This window comes from Didymella exigua, assembly GCF_010094145.1.
Source record: "Didymella exigua CBS 183.55 unplaced genomic scaffold M421scaffold_33, whole genome shotgun sequence".
Classification (NCBI taxonomy): Eukaryota; Fungi; Ascomycota; class Dothideomycetes; order Pleosporales; family Didymellaceae; genus Didymella; species Didymella exigua.
In genome coordinates, this window is record NW_022984807.1 from 101,201 (window position 1) to 114,217 (window position 13,017).

At 50.7% G+C, this 13,017-nt stretch overlaps 6 protein-coding genes across 6 annotated transcripts; 4 read left to right on the forward strand and 2 right to left on the reverse strand.

Annotated features, from left to right (window-relative positions):
- Positions 1–1,982: 1,982 nt before the first annotated feature.
- M421DRAFT_424210 (uncharacterized protein) lies at positions 1,983–2,750 on the reverse strand. The gene has a single exon (XM_033593683.1). The coding sequence runs from the start codon at positions 2,488–2,490 to the stop codon at positions 2,311–2,313; it is 180 nt and encodes a 59-aa protein (XP_033445234.1). The 5' UTR covers positions 2,491–2,750; the 3' UTR covers positions 1,983–2,310.
- On the forward strand, positions 2,202–3,140 carry M421DRAFT_400897 (uncharacterized protein). The gene has a single exon (XM_033590209.1). The coding sequence runs from the start codon at positions 2,685–2,687 to the stop codon at positions 3,006–3,008; it is 324 nt and encodes a 107-aa protein (XP_033445235.1). The 5' UTR covers positions 2,202–2,684; the 3' UTR covers positions 3,009–3,140.
- Positions 3,141–3,313: 173 nt separating this feature from the next.
- On the reverse strand, positions 3,314–5,566 carry M421DRAFT_424211 (uncharacterized protein). Its single transcript, XM_033593684.1, has 2 exons — positions 5,341–5,566; positions 3,314–5,137 (listed from the first exon to the last, which is right to left on the reverse strand). The coding sequence occupies exons 1-2, from the start codon at positions 5,454–5,456 to the stop codon at positions 3,658–3,660; spliced, it is 1,596 nt and encodes a 531-aa protein (XP_033445236.1). The 5' UTR covers positions 5,457–5,566; the 3' UTR covers positions 3,314–3,657.
- A 220-nt stretch (positions 5,567–5,786) lies between these two features.
- Positions 5,787–7,493, forward strand: M421DRAFT_103383 (Scramblase-domain-containing protein; the record flags this gene model as incomplete). The annotated part of the gene is made up of 1 exon (XM_033586896.1): positions 5,787–7,493. The coding sequence occupies one exon, from the start codon at positions 5,787–5,789 to the stop codon at positions 7,491–7,493; it is 1,707 nt and encodes a 568-aa protein (XP_033445237.1).
- A 357-nt stretch (positions 7,494–7,850) lies between these two features.
- M421DRAFT_70928 (carbohydrate esterase family 16 protein) lies at positions 7,851–8,873 on the forward strand (the record flags this gene model as incomplete). Its single annotated transcript, XM_033596749.1, has 1 exon — positions 7,851–8,873. One exon carries the CDS (start codon positions 7,851–7,853, stop codon positions 8,871–8,873), a length of 1,023 nt encoding a protein of 340 aa, XP_033445238.1.
- A 1,757-nt stretch (positions 8,874–10,630) lies between these two features.
- Positions 10,631–11,125, forward strand: M421DRAFT_424213 (uncharacterized protein). Its single transcript, XM_033593685.1, has 2 exons — positions 10,631–10,695; positions 10,735–11,125. Exons 1-2 carry the CDS (start codon positions 10,679–10,681, stop codon positions 10,907–10,909), a joined length of 192 nt encoding a protein of 63 aa, XP_033445239.1. The 5' UTR covers positions 10,631–10,678; the 3' UTR covers positions 10,910–11,125.
- The last annotated feature ends 1,892 nt before the right edge of the window (positions 11,126–13,017 follow it).

Here is a 13,017-nt window from a genome sequence, read left to right on the forward strand (position 1 = left end):
AGTGGTCCAGGCTGGGACCTAGCAGGGAACAGGGGCCTGCCGCTGCCCCTATTCTTTGGCGCTGAGATTTGGGGGTCTCTGGCTACGTCCGCCCAAGAGCGGCGTCCTGATTCTTGGCTCCTAAGGTTGCTGTGATTGGTGTCACTGCTCCAGCGGGAGCTTGGGGGGGAGTTGCTTGGGGAGATGGAGGTTAGAGCCTGGATGACTTTCTGCTGCAGCTCTGCGGCGATCCTGGCTTCCTGAGGGTTAGTGTAGCCCTCTGCGTGTTGATCCACAGCTGCGGCGAAGGCCGTGGTGATAGTGTTCCAAAGCTGGACAATTTGCTGAGTCTCAGTGATGTAGCGTTGGACGGCATCGTAAACTCTGGGTTTGGGAGCGCCCCCACCGGGGTTCTGGCTGCTCAGCGGGGGTGCTTGATGGTGCACGTCCCTCTGAAGCCGTCTTGGGGCGCGGGAATTGAGATGTTGAGGGGACTCAGGGTCTGGGGACCCCGTGTGATGGGAAGGAGGAGGCTCTGCCATCCTACTAAGCTCCCTTGCGCGTCGCGCAGGGGACCTAGACAGACACTAGAGGTACTCCCAGAGTGGCCGCAGCGTGCTGGGTCAGTTGCTGGTATTTTTGGGGCCTCTGTGAAGGAAGCCCAAAAATCAAAAGATTGGTGTTCGGTGAGCGCGTTGGTAGGGACTAGCCCTGATGCCTCAAAGGCCTTCTGACAGTTGGCCGTTGTAAACACGTCAAGAAACGCGTCTCTAAAGGCTAGAAGGAAGCCTTCCTTGTTGATGTGGAAGACGTGTCAGCGTGCCAAGTCCCAGACGCGTTAGGAACTTGGGAGTACTTGCGCTTCAACAGCAAGAAACAGACCACGTCAAGCAGCTAGAGGATGTGTGACAAGTAAGCTAGCATACAGAGAGTAAGGATCTTGTTATCTAGGCAATAGTCCTTAAAATCCTAGTTAAGGTAGCTCTTATGGCTGTCTAAGATAAGTAGCCTGTATCCCCCTACCTAACGCGCTCTTGTATGCGCGTTAAAATGCTTTAACTACTTAAGGCTAAGCATGTTATTTATCTAGCTATTCTTAGAGACAGAGAGCTTCTAATTATGTAGTATATCTATCTCCTTGTACTAGGCAGAGATATAGATGCGTCCTTTGTAGATAATAAAAGGCAGGGTTGTATATCCAGCATCGCAGATGCTCTGTATAACTGTAACCTACTCCTAATTGCCTAGCTAAACAAGCTTAGGTCAAGCGCGTCTCTTAGCGCCTGTGACAACCTTTATTAACCCTATCACGCCTATCTAGAACCTAGTCTTATTAAAGTTGTGCACGTTATTATTGTAGATGCTATACTTAGCCTTAGTACCCTCTACTAGCATAAACTACGCGTTAATTACCTTAGGATCTTCCTATAGTATCCTCTGTCTGTCCTTTGCTTAGTTAAACACTATCTTAAGCTAATCTAAACGTGTTATAAATCTTATAGCCTAGAGTTTACTAACAGGCTCCCTACTACGCACACCTAATAGTTTATTAGCTATATCTGCCACCTTACACAGCTAAGGCGCAAATCCTTGCAAATTAAGGTTAAGGATATATTAGACAATTGTCTGCTCTTTAGTTGCAGTAAGCTTCTGGCAGTTTGCGCATACGTTGAGTTAAAATGGAGTATTGCTAGCGCGTTTAGAGAGCCTGCGTTGGTTAACGTTGAATGCAGCAGCAGCAGCCTAATGGCTCTAAAACTGTCTAGTATTATAGGCCTGGAGAGCAAGCTATAGTCTCCCTTTGTGTTGAAGCAATAGGTCGTGATGTTGTTGAGACATACTGTGAAGTGCGGAGTTGTGTTGGTCTTGGCAGATTTTGACCAGTTTGGTGATATGACCAGCTCGGTGATAGAGTACGTTACCACTGATTCACTCTATTTGCCGCGCAATTTATCGAAGGGAATCCTATTCGATCAGACAACCAAGTCGATTACAATAATAATGGCGTTACCAAGTTCAACCCCAAATCCATCGAGTTTTTCACCATGGGACGTATGTGTCTGTCCTTCTGGTCGCACTGCTACGTCCACAATCTCGCTCGTTCGATCCTAGAGTCCATCCATCACACAACTGAACAAGCACTTTTCAAATGTCCGTCTAATATCGACCATTTTAAGCAAATTATCCTGCCAAAAATCACAACACGAACACCCACCTAGGGCCGCACAATCAATGCCGTCACTTTCCCCGCGCTTACATACAGCTTCACCTCCATTACTGACATCAGCTGGTACGACTCCGCCTACCTGCTCACCGGTGCCTGTTTCAACCCTATCTTCGGCCGTATCTACCAACTGTACAGCACGAAAATGGTGTCCCTGACTTCCATCTGATCTTCGAGATTGGCAACGCTGTGTGCGGCACCGCTCCGTCGTCTGTGGCGTTCATTGTGGGTCGCGCCGTTGTCGGCATTGGATCGGCGGGAGTCTTCCAGAACGGCATGATGGTCATTGTTGAACTTGTGCCATTGAGTTAGGTGCCGATGTACATGGCGGTATTTGGCATGAGCTTTGGGGTTTTTGCTGTGCTGGGGCCGATCGTTGGCGGCGCGCCAGCACCTGGCGCTGGTGTTGCTATATGAACATTCCCATCGGTGCTGTAACGATGGCGACCATCTTCTTCTTCTTCCACATAAACCTTGCGAGATGCGATACGCTCTCCGTTATGCAACAGATCCAGCGCCTGAACCCCGTCGGCATCTTCTTCCTACTCCCGAGGTTCATCAGCATTGTCTTCGCCCTGCAATGGGGCGAAATTACGTACTACTGATCCTTATCTACCATTGTTGGGCTGCTCGTCACGTTCGGCGTCTTGCTCTTTCCTTGACGCCTGAAACCGCCATGGTGCCGCCCCGCGTCCTGCTCAACAAAAGCGTAGCGGGTATCGTAATCTTCACATTCCTGAACTACGGCTCCGTGATGGCCATCGTGTACTACTTTGCAATCTGGATCCAGGTCGCAAGGGCTTAAGAGCGACGCATGCTAGTACCAACACAATCCTGATGGACCTCGCCATGGTCGTTGCGAGCGCTATCTCGGCCAAAGTCACGTAGCGCATCGGTCGCATGCTCCAAAGATCGCACTGCTACGACGAGCCCAGCTACACTGCATCTGACTACGATGAGATCGTACTTGCCAGTAGTAGGTTATTTTCTTGAAGATTAGTGAACGTTCTTGCAGTAAGCCTGGGTGAGAAACAGATCGTAAGCCAGGCGGTCGCGAGAACGTGCCTCTTAATGGCGCCAAGAACCAGAGGAGAGCATTTCAAAGATGGTGTACAAAATACATTGATACATGCGATGACAGCTCTTTCGGAGAGCGGTCGAGGCTAAAGCGTAAGCCAATCTATCAACCATCTTGCCTTGCTTGGCCCGATCTGTCATCCAGGATTCCAGACAGCGCAAGCGGATCGTCATTAACGAGCTGGTCATAGGCGTGCCGTAGATTCAAGGTCGACTCAGACTTCATTTGAGAGTGGATAGCAAATTTGCCGCGACAGACTTAGCTACCGTGCTGATTGAAATCAGGAAATAGATATTACGCCAGCACTTCGCCACCAATGAAGTATACCAGGTCGCAGGAGTATACAGACGCAGTGAATGCCATGTCTCGTTCATGTCTAATCGCGGTTGCGGCTAGGACTCCACCTCCTGAACACAACTTCCCTCACGGTGTAACTCTTCAGCACCTGGCCGATATCAACGGCCAGTGCGTTCTGCTCTGTCTCTCCGTCCCACGGTGGCGGCACCTCGACGTACACCAGCACCAATGTCTTCATGACCGCAGTCTGCACACGGTTCACCCTGTGAAACCACCACCAGTCCTTGTTCTCCTCCTCTTTGCGGTGCGCGATCCGCTCGGGTGTCTCCGACCAGTAGGGGTGCGAGTATGAAGGGACGATCTGAATACCGAACTCGGCGTGGTGGAAGGCAGGTCCGCGGAGGTAGAGTAGGTAGTCGACGGCGAACTTGATGCCGGGTCGGACTACCCAGCCAAGGGATCGAAAGTGGTGGTAGACAACGTACTTGAGGAGGAAGGAATTATCGGGTGCGATCTGCTGTGCGCTCGGTAGGGCGGCAGTCTTTTGGGCGAGGCGCTCGCGGTACTGGAAAAGCTTCTTCAAGCCCATGATGGCAGCGTCGTCGGTAGGAGACAGCGCATAAGCGCTGTACAGTCGTAGCAGGTACCAGGCGGGCAGCGCAGACGTCGCTGTGATGCCGCCAAGGTAGTTTCCGTCCACGATGTTGAGAGCGCCCAGGACGTAGGTGAGGTAGAAGGCTTCCTCAGGGGTGAGCTGTAGGTGCTCGATGTCCTTGATCTCTTCTGCTTGCGTAATGGCAGACCCATCTTCTCCCCATGTCGATGTTCCATCTGCAATCCTCTTGCCGACCTCTGCGACGATGCTATCACCAACGGGCCCTATAGTATCGCCAGCCTCGGGTGCGTACATTGTCCCCTTTGGCGACTCGGACACAATACCGTTCTCAACCAGATCGCTCACAGTGCCGTCAGCGTCGAGCTTGCCCTCCTGACGCAGCTGCTGCTCGATTGCATCTCGCTGTGCCTTTGCACGCTCAAGTTTAAACTGTCTGCGCTCTTCTCTTCGCGCCTGCGTAACCTGTGTGCTTGCTGTCTGGGCTTCGATGCCTCGCCTTCGCCTCTCAGCTAGCAGCCACTGAGGCTCACTGCGACTGAGCGATCCCTTACCCCAGAACCCTTGTTCCCAAAGTGCGCGAATCGACTCAGCATCTGTAACATGGATGGACTGTGTGTCTTCAGAGAAGTAGGCTTGGTGGACGACCTTGCGCGAGCTGGGCGAGCGAAAGGAATGTGACAGAAGAGCAATGGCGATTCTCACGAGAGACAGTGGGTTATGTGGGATGAAGGCTGGCAGTGGGTGAACATCAAGCGGAAGTGGCTTGACGTGGATTTCATTGTAGTTTGGTCGCTTTGGGCGAGGCTTCCTAGGACCGCTATTTGCACTCTTTCGGCCGTCAGGCGCTGCAACATGAACTTTGGGCGGCTCAGCTTGAGTTGAAGCTGGCTGTAAAGCCACAGTCTCTGTCGCCATGTTGACTCGAGTATGTAGCTTGGGAGATCTGCTTGAAGTCAGAAACTGGTCCAGATATCCTTGAGACAAGCAAGTGCGAGTGTTGGTAGATCAGATACCGTTGTAGTCTATTTTGTAACGGAAGACAGCATAGAGCACGCGCGCTAGCAAGTGAATGTTCACGCTGTACCGCTGATATGATTTGAAGATGTCATCATAGAAGGGGAAGATTGGAAAAGCAGAGTGACTTACGGTTCTTGAAGCCTCGCGCCGGCGATGAACTGGCATTGTTGCGAGGCGTGTGCAGGCTGCGGAAATTTCACGAGGCGGGAAGCTTTTGATTTCGGAGGTGGTCGGCCCGCGCCCATCTGCTGATTGGCTGGAATCTGCGTCTCCCGACCCCAGCATTCGTGTATCACCGCGGGCAGGACAGCTCAATGTCATCCTCTGCTCGGTGTACAATAAGAGCCTGTCAGTCTCCCACAGCGAGAACGGCAAAGAGGTAAGGACGTTGTGACGTAATGTCACACAGCTCGGCTACGGGCTCTTAGAAGCACGTGGAAGTTGATCAAGCCTCCTCGCCACGCCATCGCAGGCAGCAATCACTGTCACATACTGACAATCTCTGGAACTAAGAAGCATCTCACGGCGATAAAGAGCAAAAGATACGGACGGTGAAGAGGAGGCCAGCACCTGCGATGCTTCCAACAGCAGCCAGATGGTCTCTGCGGCTCCCACGTGAACAGTTTCGCGCATTCGCAACCCGTGGCACACCTCCACCACCCGGGCCCCGCGGTCGGCTTCCCCGACGCACACCGCCACAACGAAACGAGGAGCGAGCTGCGAGGTCTTCGGGGCAGTCTGCCACCCAGAGTAACCAGCCGTCGCAGGATGCATCCAGTGCCTCTGCGAACGGACCTTCGAGGGTCGAGGCAGTGTCTAACGCGCTCGCAACGACGCCCGACTCGCAAAATCCGCTCGTCACGCCCGTCCACTTGCTCGAAGACCCCCACGCCGTCCTCAAACAGTCACATCCCGCGATGCGCATCCTCGACAACTCGGCCATCGTTATTCAGCGCCAGCTCGAGATGATGAACGTGCTGATGGGCTTCGAGCAGGCGAATCGCTACGTTATCATGGACCCCCACGGGAACCACATTGGCTATCTTGCCGAGCGCGACCACGGCATTGGCAGTGCGATGGCGCGACAGATGTTCAAGACGCACCGCAGCTTCACAACACACGTTTTCGACCGCGACGAAAAGGAGGTGCTGCGCTTCCACAGGCCATTCAGCTGGATCAACTCGCAGATAAGCGTTTACGATGCTGTCGGCGATGGCGGTGCATGCACAAGCTCGACGCAGCTGCAAGGCACGAGTACGGCCAGCATTGTGAAACAGACGAGCGCGAATGTGTCCAACTTGGATCTTAGCGATATGCGCATCATTGGCGCGACGGAACAAGATTGGGCGCCGCTGCGGAGGAAGTATAACATGTTTCTCGCCCGTGACCTCGCAGCAGCCTCGTCCAATACGCCTCAGATCGCGCCCGGGAGCCTCCCGTTATCAGACAGCAAAGAAACGACGGTAGCAGAGGGCGATAACAGAAAAGTCGGCATGCTGCAATTCGCACGCGTCGATGAACGCTTCCTGTCCTGGGACTTCAGCTTGATGTCTCAGGATGACCGGCTGCTCGGGTCTGTGAACCGCAACTTTGGTGGCTTTGCGCGTGAGATCTTCACGGATACCGGTGTTTACGCACTGCGCATGGACGCCGCGGCGCTCTCACAAGAACCAAGTCACATGGTGAGCCAGACAGGACAGGGAGATCCTGGGCCAGGTATGACGCTCGATCAGCGCGCCGTCATGCTTGCAACAGCCGTCAGCATCGACTTCGACTACTTCAGTCGGCACAGCGGCTCGGGCGGTATGATGTGGCCCATATGGATGCCCTGGTTCGGCGGCGCTGGAGAAGCCGGTGGTGCTGTTGCGGGCAGAGCCGCAGCTGGTGAGGCCGGCGCCGCAGGAGTGGCTGGTGTAGGCACTACAATGGGAGCAGCAGGCGAGTCCGGCGTCTTGGGTGAAGCTGCAGCCGGTGTTCGCGGTTTAGGTGCTGCTGAAGGCGCCGCGACTGGCGCTGCAACCATGGCTGGATACGAAGCCCTGCAAAGGGGACGAGGGGATCAACAGGCTGACGATATGGCACCTCAAGCAAATGACCCGTATCAGCCCCCGGAGGATCAGCAGCAGGGTGGGCCTGGTGAGGATGATGTCTGGGGACAGAACGGTGATCCTTGGGCGGATCAACGCGGCCAGAACCAAGAGCAAGACGTCTGGGGAGGAGATCAGGGCGGTGATGGCGGAGGCGGCGAAGGCGGCGACTCAGACTGGGGCGACTGGTTCTGAGAAGCTCAATGTTCAGTATACACTGTACAACATTCTCCTTGGCATACTATAGATCCCACGAAGCCTCGAGCGGCTCTCCATGAGGGTGCTTTGTTTAGCGAGCGCAACTCAAATTACCCCGGATTCTGTGGCTAAACACGAATCGATCGGAACGTCCGGGATACCCCGCAAGGCCGGTCCAACGGCTGCTAACATCGCCATGGGCAGATATCCCGGCGCCAGGTCCTCGGTCGCAATTCTTCCGTCTGCCAACCTCAATCTCGCATCCGCGGACACGATCGACGACATAAATATAATTATCTCGCAACTCATCACCATGGTTCGCGATCAGTGCATGTCGTGCCTCAATTGTCGCCCATGAAGCTCGAATCCCTCGCCTGCGCCGCACTGGCCGCGACAGCCTTGTCGGCACCCACTTCCACTTCATCGTCTGCGAAAGCCAAATTCAGCTGGAAAAAAATAAAATCCCTCATCGCCTTCGGCGACTCGTACACCTTTGTGCAAGGTCTCAAGGGCCACCCTAACTACACCTACATTGGCGACAACTTCGACATCTCTTTCACGCCAGCCGAACTCTTCGAGAACCGCATCGTGCAGAATCTGACGGCGACTGCGTCCGGCGGCCCCGTTTGGACTGAGTGGATCACCGACTGCGGCGTCAAACCCGGCCTCATAGATCCACGGACATGCAACAAACAGCTCTGGGACTTCGCCTACGCCGGTAGCAACACAAACACCGCGTTGACACCGCTGCACTGGAACCACACGGTCAGCCTGGAGCGACAAATTGAGCAGTTTGAGATGTACGGCGACCCGGCACTGCAGCGCGTGTTGAAGAGGAAAGAAGCGCTGGCCGCAGTCTGGATTGGCATCAACGACATCAACGACCTGGCCAAACTGCGCGGCAAGAACGCAACCTTCGCGCCGCTGTACGAGTCTGTCATCACCGCCCAACAGCAACTATGGGAGCACATCTACGCCCTCGGATACAAGAACCTCCTGCTCCTCAACCTCCCGCCGCTTGACCGCGGTCCAAGCCCCAGCGTCAATAAGACACTCGTGAGCACGTACAACTCCATCCTGGCTGAGCACGCGTCATCCTTCGCGGCCGCACACGAGGATGCAAATGTCCTGCAGTTCGATGTCAATACGGTGCTGAACGGCATCTTCGACAACGCCGCGAGCTACGGATTCACCAACACGACGAACTTTTGCCCGGGATACAATCAGCCGGACATCCTCAGCAATCCGGCGAAGTACGGGTGCGGAGAGGGATTGGATACGTATTTGTGGTACAACTCTGGACATTTGACGAGTAGGGTGCACGAGGTGTTTGGCAAGGTGCTCGTCAAGTGGTTGGGGGAGCAGGGGCATACTTAGGACTTTGTGTGGAGGGTGGAGATCCTTTTTTGGTAATACCTACCCAGGCCCTAAATGTGTTTTCAACAAACTTCGGAGAAGTTGCCCGTGCGAAGCACAGGCCTCCTACCTTAACAACTTTATATAACGTACCCCACGGGCGAAAGAATCAACAGGCGAGAGAATCACTTTTGCCAAGCCCCCACCAAACTCCACCCTATTATAGCCTAAAACAACCTAAATTAGCGCTGCAAACTGCAGTACAGCCTGTAATATTATTTAGAAACTACTTCTACCTCTTTCTTACACGTTCACGCGTTATGCCTAACGTAGATTATCACCAAGCCGGCCATATCACTAAACCAGCCATTTTCTCTTAGCACAACTAACACAAGTTACTGCAACTACAACTACTTGCTATTAAACAGTGACCTAGCATACTGTGTGCTTGTATTAGATTTAGAAAATGTTTCTACACCCTCCTAGCACGTTTGTGCATTGTGTCTAGTCTTACTACAGTTCCTACAGCGCTAAACAGTTGACTAAGCTCCTAGTTAACCACCTCTACCCTAAGTCTTCTTAGATGGCTGAGCTGCTACACACGCCTCAGCAGCTACCTGTGATGCTGCTAGGCCATACTCAAGTGTGCCACTATGCTGAATCTGCTTTCTCTTACGCAATTTTCTCTTAGTTATTACTGCTAATTGCTCTTTAAGCTCTTGCATGCAGGCCTTAATAAGGACATTTCTGTGCAGTATCTATTTAGCCCCTTTTATAAGCTTTAAGAACCCCTCTTACACTACACTTAGTAATTATTAGAAGGAGTTACTTATAAGCTTAGATTAAGACCTAAACTTATGTGTATTGCTTAGTGTCTTAGATTGCTATAGTATTTTAGGTAGAGGTACTGCTAGTAGGGTATGCAGCTGCACTTTAAGGTAATCTAACACTACCTGTATATTAGCAGGAATAAGCCCTAATACCTTAAAGGCCTTTTAGTAGTTAACCTTTATTAATATATTAAGGAACGTGTCCCTAAAGGCTAGTAGGAAGCCTTCCTTATTAATATAGAAGACGTGTTAGTGTGCTAAGTCTTAAATATGTTAGGAGCACTTACGCTTTAACAGCAAGAAACAGACTATGTTAAGTAGCTAGAGGATGTGCAATAGGTAAGGTGGCATGTAGAGAGTAAGGATTTAGTTCTCTAGGTAACGTACCCCACGGGCAAGACAACTGAAATAAGCAGCGCCTCTCAAGCATCCTTACCCACTAGCAGGGAAAAGAGACCAAGACGGGCTGCTGTAGGCCGTGCAAACCTAAATATGAGGGACATGTCTGCCAACAGTATGCGCCCACAATTAACTATCTACACTAACACCTCCACCTTAGAGAGGGAGGACACCAGCATAAGCGAGGATCCACTATCCACATGCTAGGACACCAACACACTACCTCTGCCCACAATAGGCAACAAAAGCCTAGCAAGCAGAGAAACCAACTCTGCGTATGCTAGGCCAACGTTAGCAGAAGCTCCCCCTGCCACATTACTATACTAGAAGTAGCCTTTTAGAAGGACATAGACGTAGTATACGTCTAAGAACCCTTTACCTGTGCTAACTCAAGAACCTCTACCTACCTAGGCTATAGACACCTCGCACCTATTAGCACCTAGGATGCCCCTAACACACTAGGCTTAGTCCGCCCTAGGGTAATAACCTATATACGCAAAGGGCACCACCTAAAACTCTAGGCTAGAGATGTCAGATGCTCGTACTGTTAGCCAGAGTATGTGCTTAACGAGATCTAGGTGGTATGATGATTTATTGATGATCGTGGCGATGGTGTCTGCCGTGGCGTCGTGCTGGTTGCTACAGGATTGAAGTGGGGGGGGAATTAGCGCTGTTCGCGGCCGCCGGTGTGCGGGCCAATCAGGAGTTGCCAGGTCTCGCTTAATCGACCTGACAACTGCTGATTGGCTGCACAACAGGTCCCTGCTTAATTGCGCAGATCTGACCTCTTGCTACTTGCTCTTATCTAACACACCCCCTTTAGCTTAGAAACTCTTTAAGCTAACTGTTTATGTGTATATAAGGTTCTTAATTTATACTTAAATCCTGTCTAGAGGCACACTGTTTAGTACTTCTATTAACTCCCTATTTACTAGACTAAGTTACTAGAGGAAACCTTCCTACTTGTTTACTAGGAGTACCTTTGTAAGTCTATCTGCTATTATACTTACAGACTAGACATGTTCTATAATAATCTTTCTAGCAGCTACCTCCTATTAGAGCTAGTAGTTGTAGATATCTACATACTAAAGTTTAGTATATAGTTACAACACTTCCTTAGTAACTAGTTAAATTATTTATTTATTATTATATTATATTATAATAGTGTGTGCACCTATATTAATGTGTAGTTTGTGCAAGAGCCTTAAGATAAAGAGTGCTTCTTATATAACCTAGGTAAGAGTAAGAAGCTTAGCCTTAGTTATTAATATTATTACTATGTCCTACTTGTTTACTTTCTATGCAATAAGGCTACTAAAGAGTTTAATTGCGTAGCCTTAGGAGCTCTTTCTGTCTATAGTGTTGTTAGTAAAGGACACGTTACTTGCTACCTAGAGGCTAATGCCTCCTCTAAGCTGCAGTAATCGCTGTTTAGTGTTAAGTAGATATAGAAGGACCCAGTCCGCAGCATCTTAGTGGCTAATGCCTGGATTGGTGAGGAACCTGGCAAGCCTTAATGTGGCGAACGCAATGTCAGGTCGCGTGGTGACCACAGCGAACAGCAGTGATCTAATTTTGTGTTGATACTTGTTAATTTCTGCTAGCACTGCTAGTCTACTCCTTAGCTATAGTTTAGTTGTTGCTATTAGAGTGTTATGTTGTATAGTTGTGTTCTTAGCAAGGCAACTAATTTTGTCTAAGTACGCTGCCTAAGATAGGTAGATTTTCTTGCTTACTTAGTCTTGTATAATCTCTATACTAAGGAACTACTATAGGTTGTGCCCTCCTATGCAGGTGTACTTGCTCTATACGTAGCTAATTATCTATATTACCTCTTACTCTTTTAATTTATTATATAACCTGTTTTATCAGTGAGCGCCCCACCTCAGTGAGCGCCCCACGAACACCAGCGAGGCGTACGCGCAGCGACGTAGCTTAGCACCACAACACAAATTTTGTACTCTTGCAACAGTATAGTATTATTTAGAAGCGTCGCTGTTATTTATATCCTTAATTTCTACCTTGCAGGTGCGAGAGTTGTGCCTAATCTCACTGCAACAGCCGCAGCGTCGCCCTGCGCGCACCCTCTTCGCCAGCTCCTTACCCTCCTCACATCTGCCACCCTCCCTTTTAGCAATTAAGTCTGATACCTCGCCAACTGTCAATGTCTCCTCTGCCTGTACGTAGCGTCTCTTGCGACTTTTACGCTTTGTTGCTGCTTTAGTAGCAGTATTAAGGCGCACTATCTCTGCGCGCATTAACACTATCTCATGAGCCATCTGCTGCGCGCCTTTTGTCAGCTGCTGCACCTGCTCATTAAGTGAACTTGCTAGAGACCCTTGATGGATTTTTATCCTGTTTTAAACTAGTGTTGATTGCGCCTCTATTTCTTTAGCGTTGCGTGGTGTTTTCGCCTCCCAAGCGGCGTCGACTTGCTGTGGTGGAGTTTGCGTACGCAGCTGCACATCCAGCTTCGATAACACAGCCTGTGGATCATGTGGAGACAATCCAGCGCCTTAAAACCCTGCGCAAGCATTCTCTCTTGTAAACGCCTTCTTAAAAGCTACTTTAAAGGCTAGTAAGAAGGTCTGTTTGCTAATGTGGTTAATGCAATTGCGTGCCAAGGCTGAGATCTGATCACTATACGCGCGCTTCAATAGCGAGAAACAGGCGACATCAAGTGGCTGCAGGAGGTGCGACGAGTGTAGAGGCATACAGAGGGCAATAATCTTCTTCTCCTTGCAGCGATCCTGGAAATCTATTAAGCAATAGCTCTTGTGGCTGTTAATAATTAGCAGCCTATACGCTCCTACAGGCCTCGCATGCGTATTAAAGTAATTAAGCCAGGCAAGCGCTAGATTGTTGTTCGTCTAGCCTGTTAGGCTTACTTAAATAACCTAATTGCGTAGGAGGTCCTTAGTAAACTAGTTAGAGAT

Coding starts and splice junctions, on each gene's coding strand:
- M421DRAFT_424210 (XM_033593683.1), bottom strand. CDS start 2,490: ATGACCATCATGCCGTTCTGGAAGACTCCCGCCGATCCAATGCCGACA.
- M421DRAFT_400897 (XM_033590209.1), top strand. CDS start 2,685: ATGCGATACGCTCTCCGTTATGCAACAGATCCAGCGCCTGAACCCCGT.
- M421DRAFT_424211 (XM_033593684.1), bottom strand. CDS start 5,456: ATGGGCGCGGGCCGACCACCTCCGAAATCAAAAGCTTCCCGCCTCGTG. Junction 5,138..5,340: donor GGCGCGAGGCTTCAAGAACC/GTAAGTCACTCT, acceptor GACTTCAAGCAG/ATCTCCCAAGCTACATACTC.